The sequence below is a fragment of the Accipiter gentilis genome, chromosome 32 (genome assembly GCF_929443795.1).
Source record: "Accipiter gentilis chromosome 32, bAccGen1.1, whole genome shotgun sequence".
In the NCBI taxonomy this organism is placed as follows: Eukaryota; Metazoa; Chordata; class Aves; order Accipitriformes; family Accipitridae; genus Astur; species Astur gentilis.
Genome location: NC_064911.1, coordinates 6,677,763 through 6,701,538, shown reverse-complemented (window position 1 = coordinate 6,701,538; position 23,776 = coordinate 6,677,763). Strand labels below are relative to the sequence as shown.

At 38.4% G+C, this 23,776-nt stretch overlaps 1 protein-coding gene across 1 annotated transcript in view; it reads left to right on the top strand.

The window, feature by feature from the left end:
- Positions 1 to 23,776, top strand: part of KCNJ6 (potassium inwardly rectifying channel subfamily J member 6) — a 162,954-nt gene that overhangs the window by 29,069 nt on the left and 110,109 nt on the right. Inside the window, exon 2 of the mRNA XM_049835284.1 lies at positions 20,034 to 20,082. Within this exon, the coding sequence (XP_049691241.1) occupies positions 20,058 to 20,082 (25 nt within the window). The 5' untranslated portion in view covers positions 20,034 to 20,057. The remainder of the gene's footprint in view (positions 1 to 20,033; positions 20,083 to 23,776) is intronic.

Below are 23,776 nucleotides of genomic sequence, written 5' to 3'. Positions count from 1 at the left end.
CACCCTCTTCAGCCTACTAGAAGTAGGAAGTTAAATTAGTAGACTGGTGCAATGGCAAATATTTTAAACATCTGAAATGCCGGAACTCCACATGCCAGGCAAGTCAGATGTGATCCTCTGTTCTCTAGAGAACTCTAGAGAACTCTGTTCTCTAGTTCTAATCAAAATAAAAGCATATCCTCAGTTCCAGCCAGAAAACAAAAACACAGGCAAACACACAAGAGCATACATTATGCATGCTGGGGAAAAAAATCAGCCTTCCCAATGACCAATAAAAAAGGAAAAACAGAACCAGGAATCGATCTGTATCCTTTTTCTCCTATTCTTTAATCTACCAATTGGTTAATGAATGGTATGGCTGAATCCAAAACCTGCCTTATAAACATGCAGTATGTGCAGAAGACTAAACTGACCCTGACAGGAAAACAGATATGACCAATACAGCTTATCTTTACAGGATGGGTTCTAGGTAGAGGAAATAACAGATTTCATATTGTCATTGATTTTGTGGGTGTCTCCTTCAGGTTGACTTGTAGCATTCCCTTAAATTTATTCAGATTAACCCTTAGGTACTATTTTATATATATTTTCTTTTTAATCAATGTTCTAGTGATAACTAATTCTGATAATCAATCCTTTTTTCTTGAAAACAAAGAAGTAAACATGGGGGGAAAATATGCAAAATCAAGAAAAGTCAGAGAGAGTAAAATATCTTTAAAAAGAAAAAGCAGAAAAAGTATCTAGAACAAAAAGGAAGAGATTTTATCCTTTGCAGACAAGAAGCAATTTGTTTTCCAAGGTCATGCACCATAGTGTTGACCAAAGAAAAATATGTATCTCACTTGGCAAAGTGATTTACCCTCATAGGCTTAAAAAAATCTGCACATAAAGCACTCTTAAACTTGATGTCACCATTGCCATTACCTTGCTATCACCAATGGAAATCCAACCTTGTCTAGTAATGAATGAATCAATCACACCATTGCTCTGCATGGGGTGACAATGCAGTTTGGGTCTTGATATTAAGTAGGCATTCATATGACACAAATGATAGATAGACCAACAGACAGACAGACACATTCATATATATACACATATATATATATCTTTCATTGTGAAGAAGCATGTGACAAGAATCCTTATGTTAGACCTGTGCTGCAGATGGTGGGTTTACATACCATGAGCAAATCCCTGCTCTGTGTTTAGGTAGATCCATTCAAGCTCAATGTGGTCAATGCAAACCTCTCTCCTGAGCTTAGCTTCCATGGGAAAGTAAAAAGAGAACCATAGCAACAAAGGAAGAGAATTGATGCTAGCAAGAAAAGATTCAGAGAGCTGCATTTTTAAAGTGTTGGTTCCGCAGAAAGACACAGAGCAATTCTTCACAGTGACATGAAAACTCCTCCCTTCAAATACACGAGAACTTTTAAAAAAATGTTCTTAAAGCACTGGGAGTTCTTAAAAAACAGGTTCATTTACAAAAGAGGTCTTCCCAATTCAAAGACAGGAAAACTGCAAATAGGTAGTTTTTCAGACTCTCTTCCAATGCTTATGCAATCTATTTGTTTAAAACAAAATCAAACATACAAACTTCTTTAGATGAGTTCCAGCACTATGCTTCTGACTGCATCCAAAAAGATAAAGAAAAGAGTATCTTTCATACCATTGTTTTCCTTTTTTTCTGATTAGAAGACTGATAAAATTTTTTTGGAATCAAAGACAGGTCTTAGTGCAATTGTCTTTGGGCTAGGGTTCATAAAAAGCCAAAGATTTGGAAAAGGGAAGGTCTCTATTTCATTCAAATTGAATGATTTGTCCATAATTCAGATCAGTCTATTTATTGATAGACAAAGTTGAACACCTTAGGACACTCACAGAAAAGTTGTATAGATTGGTTTCTATTCTAGCTGGTTCAGATATTTGGCTCAGATCCTAAAGAGATTACTTCTGTGCAAAAATAAACTGGGTATTTTAAAGGTCCATTTTACTTCTGAAATCTTTGCTTAGTAGGAGGTATTGCTGACATTTCCTACGATTAAATTTTAATTTGTCCAACTTGAAAAAAATCAATGTTTTAACCTAATGATTTTTCAACAAGCAAGAAAAGTACAGAACACGCTGTTGGGCAATTGATAAGGAATGATGAACACAGGAATTCAGGATACAATTTTGCTAATGCATACCAAAGAATAATAGCAAACCACATTTGTCGAGATTGTATCATCATTTCTGTTGGCTATTTTTACAATGGTTAGAGACAAGAAAATTTGTTGACATAGCTGTCCTAACAGGATATCCTGGGACAGACACATCCACTCTAACAAGAACACAGTTCTATAACATGATACCTCATTTCACTTGGGACACGTGAAATTGTCACAGAGATGATACCTCTTACTACAACTCCAGAAGCTGTTTTCCACTAAAATGTGAAAGTGTTCTCATAGCAGTAAAGAGATCCTCGTGTAAATATAGCCATTAGAATAAAATACATAACACATACAGCACAACAATATCCTAAAAACCTCCCAAAATATATTTCAAAACAATTTTTCAACACTGCCAGTACACACTTGGTGTTACTTGCAGCATAGATTTCAGCTCCCATTTTGAAGTATTAATATTTCTAGTACTAACAAAAGTAGCAATACAACCCTTGCATGGCACTTACACATTATCATTTGGAGTAGTTTAATCTATTTGTCTTTACTGTTTTCCAGGAAGAAAAAAAGAAAAAAAAAAAAAAACCCAAAAAAAAAAGAGGGCCAGGTTTTTTAAGGTGTTTTGGTGCCAAAATAAGTAGATGTGTCCCATAAAGTACTTTCAGAGCTGTCTGGACATGTACTCCCATTCATTTCTGTGTCAGCACCTGCCTAGATGAAATTTCCACCAGTCTCCATATGTGCTCCAGACAGACCAATGTATTTTATAATTTGACACAGCGCTTCCCAGGCTGGCAGGTTGTGAAAGAACAGTGAAAAGAGACCACAAATAGAAGGTAATACAAGGTGCCTTTTCTGATCAGTGCGGCCCGCAAGGTTAAACCAAAGTAATACCCTTCTGAGCAGCCCCGAAGGAGTTAAATAATTCACAAGGACTGGCAGAATGAATGAATTCCCTGCAGGAAGCTTGGCAATTCAATCTGGGGTACTCCTAAAAGGAGATTGGGTATCTTCGTGGGTTACATTCTATTTGAAGAAAGTGATAAATGGCAATAGAGGGCACAAATTCTCCCCTGTCTCACCTCCCCCTTTCAGTTTCCACTCCTGATAGACTGTACACATATTAATGGCTTTCTGTGTCTTTCAAGGGTATGTATTTCTGGCAAGGACGTATACTTTTCTGTCAAGGTTTACAGAACATTTTGTTCTGCACCATGTATACACATGCTGCTGGATCCTATTCCTATTATATATTCAACCACCACACATAAGATTGCCATCACACAATCTGTCTTGAGCTATCCCAATGAGCAGAAAAAGTCCAAACTTTGATGTAAAAAAATAATTCACCCTCTACTAATTCTTATCCAGAATCAACTGGACTGGTCTTTCTGTACTGATAGGCACTCTGTGGGAGAAAAACACTAAGATATCCATTCCCCGCCTCTCTTCATCCATTCTTTCATCCATCTGCACCTGCTCTTAATAACTTCATGGACGCTTGTCATTTCAGGAACATCTATCCATAATGGAAGTATTCTGTCAATACAAGTCTTCATGCCCTTCTCCATTATGCCACCACAAAACAATTTCAGTGGCATTTAACCATCTGCTTAAACAGGTGTGCAATTGCTTTCCTGACTAGAGAGGTTTTGCAGTATTACTACCTTAATACATGATGAAGGCTGGCAAGCAGATGAATAGACTTTGTCAAGGATTCTAGACCACCAATAATTTTCAACTTAGCCAAAAATCCTGCAGCACTAAGTGTACTCTGTGCAGTCAGCAGCAGGTCATCTCAGGAAGTACTGGAACAAAAGAACTTATACTACTGCAGAAGAAGGGAGAAAATAGTGTTGATTTAATTTCTAAAAGGGATTAATTAATGCATATTTGACATTAAACTGGTACTCTCTACTATTGAATGACTTTACTTGGGTATGGATAAAGTGAAAAATTATACTAATTTTTCATGGGTGATGTAAAATCTACTAAGAGACATCCACTTAAAAAAAAAAAAAAAAGACAATCTGTTCTAGTCAGGAGAGTTACACAGTGAGTTATTCTCCCAGTCCTATCACAACCAGAGTAAGGAGGACATAACTTCATACTCTTCTCAGAAGACAGAGGCCTGTAACAAAATGAGAAATACACAGAGCTGCACAGCAACAGGAAGTTGTGCAAGCAAGGCTCTGTGTAATACAGTTAAATATAAATTGTTCCCTGATTAAAATTGTTATCCCATACCTAGAAACCGGTAACTTAACCAAAACCACCAAAGACAACTATTACTCTAGAACTGAAATTGTGCCCCAGGGGTAAAAATATTGACTTGTCATGGCTTACCAAGACCTTAATTAAGGGAAGCTGCTGAAGTTTAATGGATCACGGAGCTGTCACTGTTTGAGCCCCTGAAGGTGCATATTCTGCACCATCTCTGGGTAATGCTTTGAGCAGCAGAAGACACAAATACCTGTGGAGCTGTCCCATGTGAATTCTCCACTGTCTAGCAGTAAGTTCAGTCCAAGCAATGGCTCCTTCTCAGCTGCCAATTTTCAAAAAAAGTTCCAATAAATTAATGTGATTGAAACCTCTAACTGCTCTGACAAATGTGGTAAATGTGGTTGAAACTGATCTCAAAATTGCTGAAGTGTTAGCAGAGGAAAAAACCCAGACACCGTAGTCACAACAGACTTGTTTCAGTAGGAAATCAGAATAAAAAAGAATGATAGCACTAGGGTCATTTATAAATATATTTTATTTTAAAATGGCTGAATTAAAAAAAAACCCAACAACATAGAAGTTGGCATAGAAAAAGGTGTTAACATCAGTGTCTCCAAACAGAAGAAATTAGGCATTTTTGCAGTCACATCAAATACCAGTCTTTGCTGTAGTGTCTCCATTAAAGTGCAAAGAAGTCACCAGTTTAAATTTTCCTTCAGCACTGCCAGAAAAGACCAGTGATTCGTCCATCTAACTGCCATTGTTTTGACTGGGAAAAAAAAAATAAAAAGAATAAAAAAATAATTACTTGGATGCACATGTCTGCATCATGTATTTGAACTGAACATTGTCTCATTTCTGGGGTCTCCTCTATTTATGCAGCTCTCCTCCCTATTAAGCTGTTTTCATTCTCTTCTGTCAGACAGTTGGAAGCATCTTGGACCTTCAAGGTCTAAAGCTAAACTCCAAAAGCTCAGTTCTTCCACCTTTTCCTCAAATATTATGCACTAACCCACCAAACAGTGTCCAGTCTCCTGAGACAGGTCTGCACAGGCTGTACCCCTCACATAGCCTGTCTTACCCAAAGAGTTGATTTGCGTAATTTAATGTGGGTTTCTCTGGCCTTTCCATGCCTTTGAGCTGCTTCAAACATTTCTATCCCCACACGGTGTTTCCTCTCCCCTGTCTGGCGTTCTCCCCCCGTTGTGCCCCTCTCCCCTACTAATGCAGCGTGAGCTGGTTCTGCTGAAGGCAGGTAATTTCCTTAGGGCTAAATACAGAAAGTCAAATTCTGATGTTTCTTCCCACAGAAAACAGCCTTGCTAATCTCTTGAGGAGTAAACTACCACTCAATGTGGCTATGCTTGGTAGAACAGGCCCTGAAGAAGGAGTTCAAGATTTTAGCTAAATCGCTAAAATAAGCAGCAGCAACAACAAGAAGGAAGAGGGTGGTGAATGGAAATCTGTATATGTCAAATACGACACATTCTGTAGATCAGAGACCTTCAGATTCAGAGAACACCAAGAAAATCAGGTTTAAATCGTGATGTATTTCAAACAAATATACAACCAAAACAGACAGTGCCATGTTTATCTATGCATCTACCAAGAAAGAGGCCAGAGGGGAGATGGGGCAGGGAATAGGTAGATGGTTTGGGGCTCTTTTTGATATCTTTGATCTAGCTTAGATTGCTATCATGACTTTCACTGATGGAGGTACTGTGCATAACTTCTGTAGTAAAGAATGCACTGTATTGTGCTAGGCAGAATGAAGAAAGAATTTTAAATCATAATAATAAAAGTTGTGCTGAAGAGTGCAGCCCAGGAACCTCAAAGTGCTAGGACAGATTTTATTCACTAAAGAATTGCAATGAGGTGTTTCTCTTTTCAAATAAGGACGTATAAGATAATTATAAAGTGCTGGGGTTAAATACTCTGTATACATTTTCTGGAAGTGGAGTTGTGATGTGACAAACCCATTAGTTCTTGACTATTGGTAATTATGTATTTGGGTATGCCAAAGTAATTTTCTGGACCACTTTAGTAAAATGGTAATAATTTTTTTTCTCCTTGAATCTAAAATTCCCCTAATATCACAAAATAAGTGATTTTGGAAATGATGTGACCTGGTGGATAAGGTCAAACAGAGCCCATAAACAAACAAAAAAACCTGCACAACCACCAACCAGAGGAACCCCTCCTAAGCAGAAAATTAAAAATTATCCAAAGGTGCTAGAAGTTTCATGCCTGTCTGATAATGTGAGAAAAAATTCTCCTTTGGAGACCTGAGTAGCAGAAAACAAAAGGTAATTACCATCTGACAGCTTTCTCTATACACAAAGAATTCATAGCTCCTAATGGACAGGTGTCCACATTAGAAAAAACATTAATTAGTACCCTTGTTGGCAGGCTCAGCTGAGAAAAACATGACTAAATGAGCATGGAAACTGAAGTGCCTTCTGTGATGATAATTGCATGTACCCACATTTATTGTAATTTGGGATGTGATTTTCCATTTGGATCTGAATCACTGAAAGGGTCTAGTTGTTGTGACAACATACAGGGATAATGACTCTATTAAAACACTCAGGGCCTAATTTCCAAAGGTATTCATCACCCACACCTTTAATGGGATTAGAAAACTTTTGGTAGCTTGGAAAATTTGGACACTCGTCATAATTTCAGTGCAAAAACTGCCAAGTAAGAATTATGAGAAAGCCATAAAGTAGCAGTGACTGTCAACGCAACGAAGAGCAACACCAAACTTTAAAAGAACGGATTTCATGAAAGTAAGGAAGACAGAGAAGTGTGAGAGGGTAAATGTTTTGTTTTCTGTCATTTTACATGAAGGAAAAAAAGCAGTAATAAATGTTGGCCCTGGGAATTACACATATCACCAACTACCTTCAGTAGCAGAAACACAAATTCAAGTAGTATATTAAAACTGAATTATCAAGTTTCTAGACAAGTTGAAGGTGAATTTTATTTTTCACAAGGATAGATTGTAAGCAAGTCTGAAATTATATGGAAAAGGCTGGTGTGATTTAACCAGATCCTCAAAGGTATTGGGTGAAGCCTTTTACAAGAGGCTGCTCCCAAGGCTGTAACACTGAAATGCCGTTCTGGGCTCCAATACACTGTGGGTCCATGTGCAAAAAAGACTGACAGCTGTAACCTGGGACAATCTGGGTCATTCTGGTAATGTTCCATAAACTTGATTTATCTGACCAGTTTCAGAAGGAATTACACACCATTTCATAAAGCCCAAACAAGTCATTTTCCCCTCATGTAAGTGTTTGGAGTGCCTGTTCTAAATTTTCCAATTGTTATTTTAATCACTGTGGTAAACTTCATGTTCTTTTAACTTGCTTGATATGAAACCCTTTGTAGCCATGATTCATACCAGCTTGCATCAAATTAGTAATTACACAGCAATCAATTTAGCAAAGTGAAAATCATTCTGAGCTGAGGAATTGCATCATCAGGGTTGGTTTCAGAGGGTGGACAGAAAAATGAAGATATCTTGTTACTACTGTATACTCAGAAAAAGAAAAGGAGAATTGATTTCTCTCCAACAGAATGCAAACCAAGGTAGTCACTTTGGGGCTTTTCAAATACCACAGAAGAGCCTGGAAGGAAGTCAGAGCCTTAAGCCCTGATCCTGCACTGAGACATCTCTGTCTAGACTGAGCCTACCTGTGGTGTGACCACATCCAGCAGAGCTTCATGAAGAGGTCTAGCAGGTCTCCCTGCACCTAATTTCACAATCAGGGCATATAGGCCTATGTTGGATAGCGTTCTACAGGCTTCTGCAGCTGAAATTGCTCTGGAAAGAAACAGAAAAACAGAAGGAGTCCATAAAGTTGCACATCAAGGCTTTGCAAAGCAGAACAAGCTGTTCCATTGAATGGTTAGGAAAGCCTGGAGCTGATCTGTTACAGTACGAATGACTAGAAGTACAGCTTTATTTTTCTAAAACCAAAACAAGCAAACAAAAAATTAACTAAAAGGTATCGAGAAATGACAAAACACCTTAACTAAATCTTGATCCCATTTTCTGTGAGTAAAGATTAATTTAGCCTTAAATTACCTAGGGTTTTCTGAAGACTTAAGCATTTAAGAATTATACTGCAGACATCAAAATCAAGTCAAGCTGCAAAACTCAGAAGATTTTTATGTATCTCATCTATTTTGCACCGTGATAGAATGCTTAAGTTAATAGGGCAGTATGGGAACTGTCATGTACACTTATCTTTTTATTAACCAGTTTTGCACATAACTGAATGAATGTTGGGCATAATCTAGAATTTGGGGAGGAGAAAAGACACCGTTAAAATAGGAAATGAGGATATTTTAAAAATTAGAGAAAAAAATATTTAAATACTTCTGCTGACTACATTTATTCTTGATTAAAAATTCACAAAACAACTCTTAGGAAACATATTTGTAACTCTGAGTAATAATGAACTTCCTCATAATTTTAAAATCCAGGACACAATGGAGTTAAAAAAGATAACTGTAATGTTTTTTCTCAAAAAGGTAACCATTGTTAACCACAAATAAATAAAGAATAAGACCAAGAAAGCCCAAAATTGGAATAATATAAGCGGAAAATTCACAGAACAACCTTCAAGACTTCTGACTTCTATACCAGCCAGTGCAGCATGGTGCAGCTACATCCAACTGCTCAGAAACTGCCCTGCCTCTCAAAGTGGAGACACTACTGTCATGTCAGTGCATCCCAGGGCCAAGCTGAGGAGTTCCACCCACGGCACGGTGGTGATGCAGCTTCCCAGGCCAGCCCCTCCACGGGTGTCCAGCTGGATTAGCTCACATCGGCGGTAGGCAGGAGGTCTCTGCACTGCGGCCGGTGTACTGACCAGACTTGGCCTAAGTTTACAGACAAATGCACTCAAGGTGACAAAAACCAAGAAGGCTTCCCAGCTGATCATCAATTTGTGCTTGGTGTGCAATAAAGCTCTGATGCTCTTCTGAGTCCTTGCTGCCCGGCATTGCCTTCTCCGAGTGCTGGCTTTGCTAGTGCAGCTGTAGGGCAAGGTGAGCACCTCACTCTTTCATACACGGGCTGGGCCTGAGCGTACTCCTGCTCTCTGCTCTCTCTGTACCATTATACAAGGTGTTTCTCGATGCTGGGAGCCTTCAGACTTCACACAGTCCGTAGGCGCATGGGCAGCTCCAGAGGTTGCTCTCTACCGTACTGCTGCCTCTACTCTATGCCTGGAGGCATCTCAGACAAGAGGGAAGAGTAGGTAAAACAGTCAAAAAAGGTGGGGAAAAGGCAGACCTTTGTAAGAGTCGAAGGAGCAAGGACTCCTTTGGAGCTATAGTGAGGGAAGGGTGTACGATACAGGAGCTTAGAGGGCTCAGGAAAGAGCAATCATTTAGGAAAGTGATGGGCAGCCTTCTTAGAGACATCAAGGTACAGCAGAGCAGCCTAGAAGATATATCTGCTAGTGGTAATATCATTGCAGTTTGATATCTTTGTATTGGAATAAAATGCTTTATCCCATCCCATGTCTATTGGAGCACATATTTTTCCCTTTAGAAGCTAAGAGCTATTAATATTTTATTACTGTTAACTAGATTAAAAGCAACAGAAATGGCTAGCTTCATAAGCTGACCTTTTATCACTAGCATTATATATATTATTTTGGGGGTAGTTAAACTTAGAGAGAACCCAAGCTAGTACATTTTGAAATCTCTCCATTATATGGCACTGTATATAAAGTACACTGTATATAAAGTGCAATCAGCTGTACTATCTGAGGAACACAGAAATTTGCTGTGTCTGACTTGTAAATCTTTAGTCTGATTCACACGGAGTTTGTCTGGGTATTCTAGTTAAAATGTATTCAAATCCCCAAGACACAATACAGATGTCTACGTGGCACAATACAAAACATGTCTAGGTAAAAAGCTAACTCAAGTATTAGCAGTAGTTATACTACTGCAAGGCTCTTGCAGACTAATTTACTTGTTGGCAGTTGTTCTTTCAGAGGCTGCTTGGGGATCTCTAGGCAGCATTGCACTGTGCCGAGCTGGCGTTCCCTTACAGAAAACAGCGTCTGGTTTTAGTTTGAAACAATAAACGTGTATGCTATCTCTAGCCTCAGCTGACAATGAGCACGAGTCTCTTAGAGCAGTCAGAATCCTTTGTCAGTTTGGTCTAAGTACCGGGAGAATGGCGAGAGCAACAGTGCAATGATTTTCACCCTGTTTTGCGCTTTTATTAATGAACATTTTATACTTCTCTGTCATTTGTGATCATGTATAATATAATATGTCGTACATGTTATTAAAATCAGAATATCTCCACAGAGTCTAAAGACTTGAGGTGATGCTGTGACGGAGCCTGCACAGTTCAAGCAGTAGACAGTCCCTGCCTCAGAGATGTACAGTCTCTTTAGATAAGATAGATAGTACGTGTGGGTTTGAGGGGTAGAGAGGGAGGCGTGCACCGTGTGATAGCAACAAACAGCGTGCTAGTTTCACAACCGTTCTTTCTGGAAGTGTGGGAGAGTGTGAAGAGAGGGAGAAGGAAGGTTAGTTATAAAGTTAGATGGAGAGAAAAGGGAAGGGAGAGAGCATTTTAGGAAAGGTGATGGGCTGGGTAAGACAAGAGAGAACAAGAAGAAGAAACAGTATGTGGGGGTGAGCAGAATGGGAGGTGAAGGGTAGGAGCAAACCTTTAGCACAGCAAAAAGTTGATAGTCAATACCACAGCAATTTCAGACAGCGGGGGCTTCATACCCCCTGTCTTTAGCCATATAACGAGTAAGTATTTAGTTTGATTTAGTCATGTCGGCTGTATTTCTAATGAGTTAGGCACTTCCACCAGTGATTCATCTACTTGAGAGTCTGGGCTAACTTGCCTTTGGAGGTGCTGGTTTTCCTTTGTTGATGCTACAGAGAGCCTAAATAATTTACTTAGATTGTATATCCAAATTTTTAGTAGTCTGAACTTAGGTGACATGAACCCCAAGCCATATGTCCGAAGGTTCCTGTTTTGTCCGTTTCTGCTGCAGCTGCTGTTCTTATCTTCATTAGCTCTGAAAAGCTGGCAGATCGAAGGCCAGGGTTGAGCCTTTGTGCATTTGGGGAAAGACCGAATTTCACTCTAAGGTGGAAAGGTCACTGATAACAAAGTGATCATATGGAAAGTGCTACACTCTCATTTTCTGATTTTTCTGTGGAGAAGACACCAACTTGAGAACAAAGTCTCAGTTCTTAAATTCAGAAAGGCTGGTTTACCTCAACATTTCTCTTTTCTAATGCTTTTGCAGTTTCACTGAAAAAGATCTGTGTAAGGCAGTTGGAATATCAGCATAAACAACCAAGGTTTAATCTTCTCTCAGGGAGTAGTAAATGGGAGGTATTTTCAGGTATTTTTCAGTAGGGCAGGAAGGTATTTTCATTATTAGCATTTTTGCATCATCTGACACGTTACTTGTTCTTTTTCAACATATCTGGTTTTGAAGATTTTTTTTTTTAATAAACAACAAAAGGCTGCTAAAATTGGAAACTGTGTGAGATGATACTTCGGTATTATTCAACTGGAGCCAAACCTGACACTGAAGACAGTTCTTGTTTAAGAACTTTCATTGAATAAACATGATCATAGCACAAAACAAAGAAAAATGTCAGTTCCTTTAGTTGTATGTTCATCATTTAAGGCTCACAAGGTACCTGAGGAAATAGGTTCAGCTTTGAAATGGTTGATCTATTCTATTCAGTTATGAGTTATTTTTACAATGCATCAAGGCAAGTAATAAACAAAGCATACTTTATTAGATCATTATTCTCTTAAACAGTTTAAATAATGGTTTCTAGATTAGTTCAGGCATGCTTATACTTATAATTTTTCATGTGAAATCCCCAGTCTATAAATATTCTTTAAGTGATTCTTACTGAAATACGAAATTTAATGCTATAAGAATACAAACAACCAGCTGAGATTTTCCCTTTGGGGGGCACAGAAGCAATGAGTTCATGAAAAACTAAACATACACATTATTAACAGCTGAAAAGATTGGATAAGCATTTTAAATAAGTCTCTTTTCTATAGTGAATCTCCTCTTTTGTGTTTCTACCAACTTTTCAAAGTAAGGTAGCTGTTGTTATCTCAAGGTAACTTACATTTCTTCTATTACAGTTCAGGATATATTCGTGAATTATGCCCTAAAAAGGAAAATAGCAGTTTCTTAAGAGTTTGCTCCAAAGGTCATTGAATTGGTAAGAACATCTCCACTGATTATAGAGCTTTTCACCGTGCATTAAATGTACACTGCCACCTTACCTGCAGTCTGGAGATTTAGATGACAAAGCATATATAAGATTATCCACTCAGTCTTGAAGACTGTTTGCTGAGATGTAATTTATGCTGGTTTGTCCAATGTGGTTTTAACAGCCCTAAGTAAAAAGCTTTCCAACCTTTTTAGTATAGCATCACTACATCACTTTGTTGCCAGGATATTCTTCTCGATTTTCAGCTTATGCTTACACTTGCTTAGTTTCACAATGTAGGCTAGAAATGTTGTATGTAAGACTTAAATACTCCACTGCAATTACCTTCATCCATAATTTGTTAGAACACCCAAGCTGAGCCTCTCAAAAGCAAATAGAACATATAGTTGGCTGTCAAAGTACAGAAGTGGAAGCTCTCCTAGTGTTTAGTCAACCCAACTCATTGTCTTAGAAGAGATGTATTTTTACTGAGATCTGAGGGAATCAAATAAATCTTCAGACATTCTGTAGGGTCCTTGTAATGGGAGGTGAAAATTAAGCTGATATACTTCACCCTCTAGAGCAAAGAAACTAAGAAAATATACCTGCCTTTAATCATGTAATAATACCACAACATTACTTAACTCCCACCTTTGGTCTTTTAGATACCCCAAATATTTCTTTATTAACCTATCACTGTGTAATGTTCCCATTAGTTTCTTAATGGCCATTTCATATTAATGCTTAAGTGACTCTACTACAGTTGACAGCAGAAGCAACAAGTATTTAACAGCATAAAAATGTAGAACAGAATTGTTCGTAAAATAATCTGCATCTTCTGGCACTGTTACCACGATAAATTAACGATACTTAAATGCCTGTAGTTCTTAAGCTTGCTGCCAAAGGTAGGATTTTAAAATATTTTTTTAGATTCATGTTCTCTGCAATCAATTTTAATAGTTTAAAAATGTGAAGTTCTTTAGGTTATTTAAGAAAAACTGAAAACCCGAAACTGACTACATCTTAGATCCTACTTAAAATGCCAAAAACATAAATTCTTTCTCTCCTTTTTTTTTTCTTTTTTTTTTTTTTTGTTTGTTTCATAGATATGAGTATTCTCTCTCCTGAAAACTCTCAGATTATTTTTTCTCTTTATCTTGTTCAAACAATTTTTTATTTATTTGTGTTCTGGTAGATGCAAGTACATTAAAAAATTGTAAAAAACATTCATACATACTCAACAGCAGTCAGTAACATTTATTTATGCTGTTCTGTTCCTAGAAAGATTTCCTACCCCCAGAACCACCACATGCCATCTCCACTGTTTAATATGTGAATATTTGTTCTTCATAGTTAAAGAATGACAATGTATTTGCAATGGATTTAATACATGACTCTGTGAGCGTTGTATCTTGAGTCTGAGGGGAGTTGACAAGCTTCTCTAGAATTGCTGCTTGATTTTATGCCTGGAAAAAACCAGAGATTTTTCCATACATATTTCACAGACCAAGTGTGAATGATGAGTAAGTTAACTAAAAACTATGAGAAATGTAAAAGCTATATTCTAGAACCCAGGGAAATAAATTCAGTTCCTCCTGCTGTTAATGCAAATTTCCTCCATGTAAGGCATCTAATATCAGAACTACTGAGAGTGCTGTATGACATCTGAACACATAAATGAGCCATACTCACCCTACTGCTCGATCACTCTGGTGAACCCAGCTAAGGTACACCCTCAGTGAACTCTTCTCACTCCATCTATTCAAATACTGTATTTTAAGCTCATTCCAACTGATGCAAATTGAAATCACTTCTTGTGCCAAGCACAGGATAGACCTCTAAAATGTATTCTTAGCCATTCAAATATTGGGTTCACTGCAAGGGAATGCAGATTACTTGCTAGTATTCTCACCTTTGAAGCTGAGGATGAAGCCAATTTGCTTGAGATCACACTGTGCTGGGTCCTGCACAAATATAGTCATTTACAGTCTCTACCCCATGAGATAATTCTAGAAGACAAGACAAAACAGGCGGTTGGGACCAACCACCCTTCTTCAGATGAGCAAGACAGAATAATAAAAATAAACAATACATACACACTATTTTTTACCTTTGGGACAGGGAGGCATGAAAAGCAACTCCCATAAACCTAGGCAGGTCTTACATACAGCTTGAATTTTAGTAATAGTAAAATAATGCCATAACACAGCCATCTCGTTGTTAGAGGTCCTAAAGACGGGCTATTAAGCTATTTTTTCCCCTCTGTTGGATATGTGTCCAGATAGAAATGAAAGTTCCTATGGTGTTTTTCAGAAAGAAGAGCTCCAACTCCTTCCAACAATCTCTCTCTACTTAAGATAAGCTATGCTTTCGAGAGCTGAGTGTAGGCTATTGCTAAAATGAATAACACATAATGAGTGCTGCATTTGCCTACACACCATTGCTTAACAACCAGTATCTAATTCATTACTGTAAAGCATTTGAAGATGTCACGAGTATGAAAGACACTATATAAAATGAAATTCTATTATTCTCATTTAATAGTGTTTCAAACATAACACCATTTCCATGTAGTTTGAAAAGTAATTTAAGATATCCCAAGATAGATTACTCTAAGCTAAAATTTCAGGAAAGGTTCTTCTTTGCTTCTTGCTCATTGAATTTGCATTAAGTGATTGAATAGCTATTGCCTTAAAGGATATATCAATGAAATTACTAGGGATTTGCCACTGAATTACTTTCAAAAGTAACAAAGCTTCACAAAAAGTATGTGTAATGAATATAATGTATTTGAGTTCTGATCCATAGTTCAGCCAGTACCAGACTGATGAAATGCTATTAGAAATTTTAACCGAAGTTCTAGATTACTTCAATAGATTCCTAGCATGTCAGTGCACTCTGTACTTCTGAACTGGCAAAAGTACAAAAGAAGTTTCAGCCGTGCAGTAAACAAACAAAAGAAAGATAATGATCTCATCAATTTGTGACAGTTGAAGCCATTGAAGAGGAACTTACAGGATGTACCTATGTCCTTCTCTCAGAAAAATTACAGGAAGATCATGCAGTCTCTTGCCCAAGAATTTTTCCTTGCAAGACAAGTAACCCAGCTACTCCATGTTTTTATTCCCACCTGGAATTTGATGCAATCCTCACTCTCTGCTTATGCATGACACTGAAAAAGTTAAGTCTGGACTGCCTTGTTGGCACTATTGACATCTTCTTGTGCACCCTCTGACAGAACCTATGGTAGACCATGCAGCATGGGAAGTCAGGCAAGGAGAGCTTTGTATAAAGGTGACGATTTTCTTTGGCGGAGAATCGAAAGAGTGATGTGAAGGCCACACTTTCTGTGTTGGCACTTAGAGCATCACATTAAACGCATGAATGTTGCAACAGCATGATAATAATTTGAGATTAAATTCAGTGCAAGACAGGACACCACAGTCTCGAGATATTGTAGGATTGGGCAACTGTTCATTTGCCTTAAGGAAGCTTATAGAAAGGAAATATCTTTAAATCTGTCTGATTATTCAGTGAGAAAAGGCACCATGAGTTGATAATAATGTTTAAATTTCACAGAAGTGTCAAACAAACTCTTCAAAATAAACTAAGGCCAGACACACAGCTAAAAAGAAAAGGGGAAACGGCTCCACTAGAAAAGGAGAGTTTGCAGCTTCTTTCTTACACCCTCAGCTGAACAAAAGACCTCACCAACAGTGCAAAAAGTATAAAGAAGCATTTTAAACAGACATTTTTACTAGTTGAAGTTAGCATGCTTCCCATACCAATTTGCATTTCACACATCCCTTCTTGCATCACAACAATACCATCTATCACTTGCACTTTACATGCATATCATTTACAATATGAAGAGCGGGATTTCTTGCATCCAGGAAGATGGTAGCTCTCTCACGCAGGTATGCAAGGGTAGCACACGCCTGCACACAATCCAGTCTCTTACCAGAGCAGAGTTTGTCTCTGCTGCTCCCCTGAGGTTGTGGAAGATTTGGGCTCTTGGCCCCAGAACAGGTACACTGTCAGCAACAGCCCATGGATTCAAACCCTTGCAAAAATCACTCCGTGCTGACTACAGAGCTACAAAAAAAGATACGAGCCTCCCTGTGATAGGAGAGATGAAAAATAAGGCCTGCTTTTCTTGATGTGCTTTCTGAGGTGGCAATTCTTGTTTACCCAGTAATCTCAAGAGGGAATATTACCACATTCTGCCCTTAAAGACAAGTTCTGTCCTGAAATGAAACACTCTGTTGTTTGTTTATTTTTATTTCTTTTTTTGAAAGAGGGCAAGTCTTACTTTGCTGTCAGTCTGTATTCAAAATCACATCTGCTGAAGTCAGCACCAAAAGCATGTTTTAATGTTGGTTGGTTTTTTTCTCCCCGAGTTAATCTGTTAGAACTCTGTCAGAAAGGATGGAATTCCTTCTTTATCTGCCATCAAAAAACAGATTTCTTAGAGGTGTTCAAATTTTCTTAAAATATGCCATTTTGATAAAACAGACAAGTGGAAAAATTTGCTCTAGTTTCCAGAATTATTTCATAGTGTATATGTGTGCATGTGCTAGTGATCATTAGAGAAAGGGAAAAATGCAAAACTTGAGAGATTTATTTCATACAGATTCTAAACTTCAGTGATAACAGTAAAAAAGATTTTTTTTTTTCAATAAAATACCTGGAAAATGGGATGTCATTTTTAACCTGTCCTATTGAGAAATTATGTTCATACAAGAGTACCTTTGTCTTCTAAAGAAGGAAGATCAGAACTTCAGAACTTTCAATATTTTCAGATGCAGCAATTAGTTGAATCTTTACTGCCATTTCATGTTGTCTCTCTAACAGGGAAATTCACACAGGTGACAGTACCATAAGCCTGACAACCTTAGCTTTCTTCTTTAACCTGCTATACTCTTAACTGCTGCAGTGAAGACATGCAGTCTCTTCACATGTAAATGTTTCTGTGCTTACCTGTCAGTAGTTTCAGGCCATTACTGGAGGAAAAAGTACATTCTGTTAGTGCTTGCCTTTACCAGCTTCTTCAAAACAAATATTTGATCATTAGCAGAACTCAGAGGCTCAAAAACTTATAACCTTTTCCTTATACATTATATTTAATACTTTCACTCTAAAAGGAAATGACATTCTAGTTTCCTATGTCCTTTTGATAGACCTCATCATTAGTAAAAAGTATTTAATAATATGCAAGAGAAAAGTATTAATATTTAAAATCACAGCTTGTTATTAGTCTAATAAATCCAACCTTCCCTCTTCAGGGCTCAACATTGATCTTCCCCAACTGTTTGTTCCTGATAAACTATAATGTCTCTAGTGGAAGGAGGTGTTTTAAGGTCACATTATAAAGCAACATGGACACAAATTACTGATGATTTTCACAGTGTTGAGCTTTCCTTTGATGATTAATACCATGCAAGAAATTGCCATACAGGACTTCTTTTTTAACTGGCACTTTTGTGCTATTTCTTTCTTCCTCCTTTTTTTCTTTCATAGTAATGCATGAATCTGATGCTGAATGCTGCATTATCAGCATGGCTTAGGGCATCAACCTCACCACGGATTCAGGACATAACCTTAAACCTTTCTCTTAATATGAAATGCTCTAAAACGGATATGCATACAGTTGTGAAGCATTACCTGCTCATTTCATGCATTCCGATGTTTCCTGTTACCATGAAATGCGAGCTTTTTGTTAGCAAAAGTCTAGCTTTCTGAAGTGCAAGTATTAGTATATTTGGTATAGAAAATGTTTCTTTTAGATTTTGTGCACCAAACAGAGGCCAGTACTGGGATAAGACAGAGATGGATAGACCTCACCTCCTCACAAGTCATGAGATGATCTTCTCTTAAATAAAGCAGGAGGGGTAGTTCTTGTGACAGCCTGGCACCTCTGCAGCAGGGTCTGCTCATGTCGTAGCCAAACAGCGTTGGAAGGCTATGTCTGTACTGTCAAATAACACCTGGCAGGGACCATTCTCAGCCCGTGGCTTGCCTCAGTGCTGTTTGTTTGTAGAGACCCAGCCAAAGAGAGATGCTGCCGTGCTGAATCCTGACCCCAGCCATTTCAGCAGCTACTGCAGGCCACCCTGCCCAGAAACCTGGACCTTGTCCCAGACCTGAGACAGTGGGCAGGGGGCATCTGTTTGGGATGGCTGCCCTTTAAAGTCATGTTTTGGAAGGAACACTCTCCTCTGCTGAGGTTTTTTGGGAAAAAAAGCTGCTTGGGTCAAGAGCTGACGTCTGCACACTCACGGCCCACTAGACCCTCTGTCGCAGCCTTGACGGAGGCGGAGGCAGGCTCCCACCCACATTATTAATGTGTTGACACCTGGCCCTTTTCCCTTTGACTTTTCCAACTGGACTTGTCAGCTGTGGTTAGGACTAGTGAACATCTGGGCTGTTTGCATTTTGAAGACAGCTGTGGGGTAAGGAACAGGTAACCACTAGCTCTGCTCACGCACAGGGCTGGGACTCAGTCACAAGCACGAAGATGCTTGTATAGTTTCAGGGATTGTAAGGGTGAGATCAGCACCCCCTGCATCTTCTCAAAACCAGCTAATTAGAGTTTAAAGGGCTTTGAAGGGCTGAATGATTTAATTCAGCCCAAACTCTGGTTCTGAAATGGGGAGATTGGACGCAGCCTCCGTTGCTCTGGCTGAGGCATGCTTTGGGGCATCGGTCCCTGTTAAGGGCAATTTCACCAAATCCAAGGGCTCTTGATGGACAAAGCCTTCTGTCAAAACGAGCTTAGTTACAACAGGTGTCTGAAATGGGAAAACAAAATTAGATTTTAAAAATTATGCCAAAACCAACTGACAAAGACAAGCAGGTTTGATTGGGAGTCCCTCGTATCAAAGAAAAAAATGAAGCAGTACTTCAGTCAGTTTATTTCAGTGTCAGACCCAGTACCGTACCACTCGCTCTAGCTTCCATATGAAATTTATTTATTTCTAAATAAATGCTTTCTTTCCTACAGTATATCTGTTTTGTGGGATGGTCGTTTTCATATCTTTTGTCAGGAAGTCCTAACACACTTGCAAATTTTAGTGCAGAGCGCAAAACAGAGGAGGATTTCCTCTTTCATTATCACTTTGATTGAATAACTTCAATTGCTCCAACTAGATACACACACAGAGAGAAAAATAAATACAAGTTTCACACTTCATAGTTGACACAATCCAGAGACTACAAGAAAAAAGACCCCAGAGGTGCAGGATTTTTAGAAATAAAGTGAAAACCCTAAATAAAATAGAAATATATAAGGGATTAATGTCCTTCCCTCACATTGCCACTTGCACTCAAGTGTATTTATAATTATATATATATATTATATATATATATCTATCTGTTTGTTTTTTATTTTGTCTGTTCCCCCAGGAGAAGTCCAAAAGAGAAACAGAGATGGCCAAATTGACAGAGTCAATGAGTGAGTACAAATAGGAAGTGGAACCACTTTCTTTTTCCATCCGTCCCCCTCCCTTACATAATGCCACAAAACCAGAAAATAGTGCTTGCATTCAGGGATCTCATTCAGCCCTGTCTTCACTCCTAACTTCATCATAAACCATTCCACTCCTTAAAAACAAAAAGGAATCCCCAAAACAAGGACTGCTATTTTCTTCATGCACCTATAATTGGACCTAAATCCAGCAAAGCAGCTACTACATGCTTGACTTCATGAGCTTAAGTTTTACTTAAATAGAATGTAACTACTTGTGAATTTAATGAGTGCCTAATTTACTTGAATCAGGTTAGTGCATACATTCCTTCACAAGCTTACTAAAGGTTGTACTAAATCCAGTGCAATTATTCAGGATTGTTGCCTGTACCAGATTCATCCAACAGGAATTAGGCACAGAGATGTATGTGGCAAGCTTTCCATTGATTTCACTGGTTTCTAAGAGGTGTGCACTGTCTTAAATATGTAACGAACAAGAGGTAGTTTGTACTTCTGCCATAATATGGGGTCTAGATAATGGAGTAGTGCCTATAAACTCTTGTAGCTGAGAGACTGAGACTGGATAATCTATTTCTGGACAAAATTTGGAGACAATTTAGGATGAAATTCTGGCAAACCAGTCTCTTTCCCAAAACTTAGCTAGCTCCTTAGCCTATGCAAGCTTAAATAAATTGACTTTAAAGGGGAGAAATCTTTTAGTCTGCTTAACCAGAGACTATAGAAAGACAGAAACAGACATGCATAAGACTCATTTACATTAGAAAGTTTTTTCCAGTTAATTTTTTCTGTTTGTATACAGAAGGACTGTTCCTAGGGCAGCACTTCCCTGCTTTTTTGTCCTCCTAATTCACTTCACTTCCTTTTGAAATCATTCTCTATCCCTTACATATACCATTGCAGAGCAGGGTCACCACTACTAGCTATAAAAAGTTATTTCAGTATCAGAAACAACTTATCCCACAAAAAGGTGCTGCAGACCTGAGAGATACCATATAGGCAGCAGAACATCTATGTAGCAAAGGCCCTATTCCTAAAGCTTCGTGCACAGACGTCAACCCGAGAGCTCCTCTCCCCACAGGGAGAGCAATGCTAATCAGTAGTAGACTACAGGCAACAGTATAAGATACATGGCGACCTGCTGATGGGTAGTTAAACTCTCATTAAAGCACTTGATGGAGTTCTTGCCGTGGAGGTGTGCGTTGTTATCTGAATGCTTTTCTGTCCTCTTCTTCTTCCTCCCCACTGTCTGCATCTCATAAGACCTGGCAAAATTCAAGTTTCTATGGGAGATTCATAAAAGAGATTTTCAATTTTTTGAGCTATCAATAGGATCCACATTCGTATACTTTCTGCAGTATTCATAAGTAGAAAGAATTATTTCTCCAGGGTGTAGCAAAGCCCAGGTGGTGACAGTGGGAAGGTCAACATTACAGTTTAGCAAGGCCCAAAAGGACAATGATACCAGACCCTAGAGAAACTATCTGCTATAAGGAACAGTACTTCTGCTCCATTAATCTCTGTGGATGTACAATCTCATTCTTAGAAACATCCTGCAACCCCATCACATCTCTGGTGTTACTGGATAGCTGTATAATTATGTCTTGACGTATGGGTAGGAGATGGATGGAACCATGAAGGAACCTGTTATCAAAGGTGGAAGCAGATAAGTAGTATCTATCTACCTGTGCGTTAGATACTTGCTGGGCTTTGCACAACCTTTCTGAAACAAGGTGAAGGAATCTCACCAAAAAGTGTTAGGGGAAAGCAAGCAGAGTCTCTGAAGGGTCTGAAGAGTCAGAGTGGCCTCTGTAAAACTCTATAACTGATGAGGAACACGAGCTCAAAAATGCACTGTGTGGTTCCTTCAGGATTTGTGTTTGTCTTGTGAATTACTTTTGTTTGGCTTATTTAAGATAGCATGCTTTTAAAAGGATTTACTGCTGCTCTGTATGAGGATTTGTTCATACTTCATGCAAGCCTTTTATGAAATTTTCAGATGATTTCATGACATATTTTTAAATATTTTTAATAAATCATAAACTGCATTGCAAGCTGGCAAGAAAATTCTTAGTGAATGTAGTACGGTGCTCATTTTAAAGCTAGTGCAGATTAAAAGGAAATAAATACTATGGGGAAGCAACCAGCTGGCAGAGGGTGGGCCTCTGGTTTGGACTGCATGGCCTTTTTTCTGGGAATTGAGGAAAAAAAAAAAAGGCCTTTGAGGCCTTAGAGGGTTTCAAAGGCCTCAGAACAGGGCTTGATCATGGTACCAATATAACAAAATTATTATTTGCCTTTCAGTTTCACCCAAGAGCTGTGCTTCTTGTCTTTTTCCTCTTTTCACATCTTTGCACAGTTCCAGAAAATATCAATTACCTTCCTTCCACTGCTCTATCTTTTTCTCTCTATCAAAATGCTCTGATGAAGTTACCAAGCACTGCTCTCTGCCCCTTCTTCTCCATAAAGATTCTGTGGATGTTTCTGCAGAAAGAAAATCCCCATACCTGAGATTCACGTCACACTGCACGCTAAGAGGAAGACTGAGAAGACTGATGCAGTGGTTGTTCCAAGTCTGTTATCTTTGCCAGCGGAGATAACAGTCTGTATTTTTGTCACATTTTGTATTTCCATCGTCAGAGGATCTGTCACATTGTAGGGAAGATTGGTAAGGAAAAAAAAGTTTTAATACTTTCTGCCCTATTTCTACAGGATCTTTATGATGATGGAAAGATATGAGGTATCATGACAGAGCCCTGTACTTGTGTGTGTTGAGAGAACTGTCTGCTTTGAAAGTTTTTTTTTAAAAAAAAGAGAGGGAAAATCATTTTCGTATAACAGTTAAAGTGCAACCTAAAAAAATGTTATGCTAAATTTTTTGGGATAGTCCCTTAGAGCTGATATAGAAGCAGAAATGCATACCAAATAAGACCACATTTTGCCCCAAGTTATTATTTTACAACACTTGCACAGAATTAATAGAAAGCCGCCATAATTACATTGAGCCCCAGGGAGCTGTCCAAGAATTCCTTTATAATGCCTTAAAATCCATATGCATTTTGAAATTTCTTTATAGCCTGAGTTGGGCAATTTACCTCATATAATCTCAGCATACTTAAAAGCTAAGCATATAAATGAAACCAGGAACCAAATTATTTTCCCTATGGTTTTTGTTTTCTTCTGTCCCTGTTTTTCTCATGCTTCCCATGCACTGGTGGTCATTTTTAACCCAAATGATGTCATCGTCTCACCTGCGAATAGCTAAAGCACAGCAAGCAAGGTAGGAAAGCAAATATTAAGAAGTACAGGAAGGTATCATATGTTCAGCCTGATGTAGTTGGCCAATATGAAAAATTAGATATACAGAGAAACATCCTGTACAGAACTATTGTGCTCACAGGATTGATCACCGTTTTGGATACTTTGGGGAATGAGAATTACTACGAGACATTTAGTGAGTAGCCAAATATGGTGATGCCTTGATAGTACCCTAGAAAAGTCATTTTAGGGTCCAGTTTTATGATATTGAAAGGAATTTTCTCTCTAATTCCATCAGTTTCTCCTCCTGCTATCCAGCTAGTCAAGGTGTGATCATGTTCCTGAGTTGCCTTGGGTGAAAACAAGCTGTCTACATCACAACCCCTAATTGGTATCGGAGGGATGT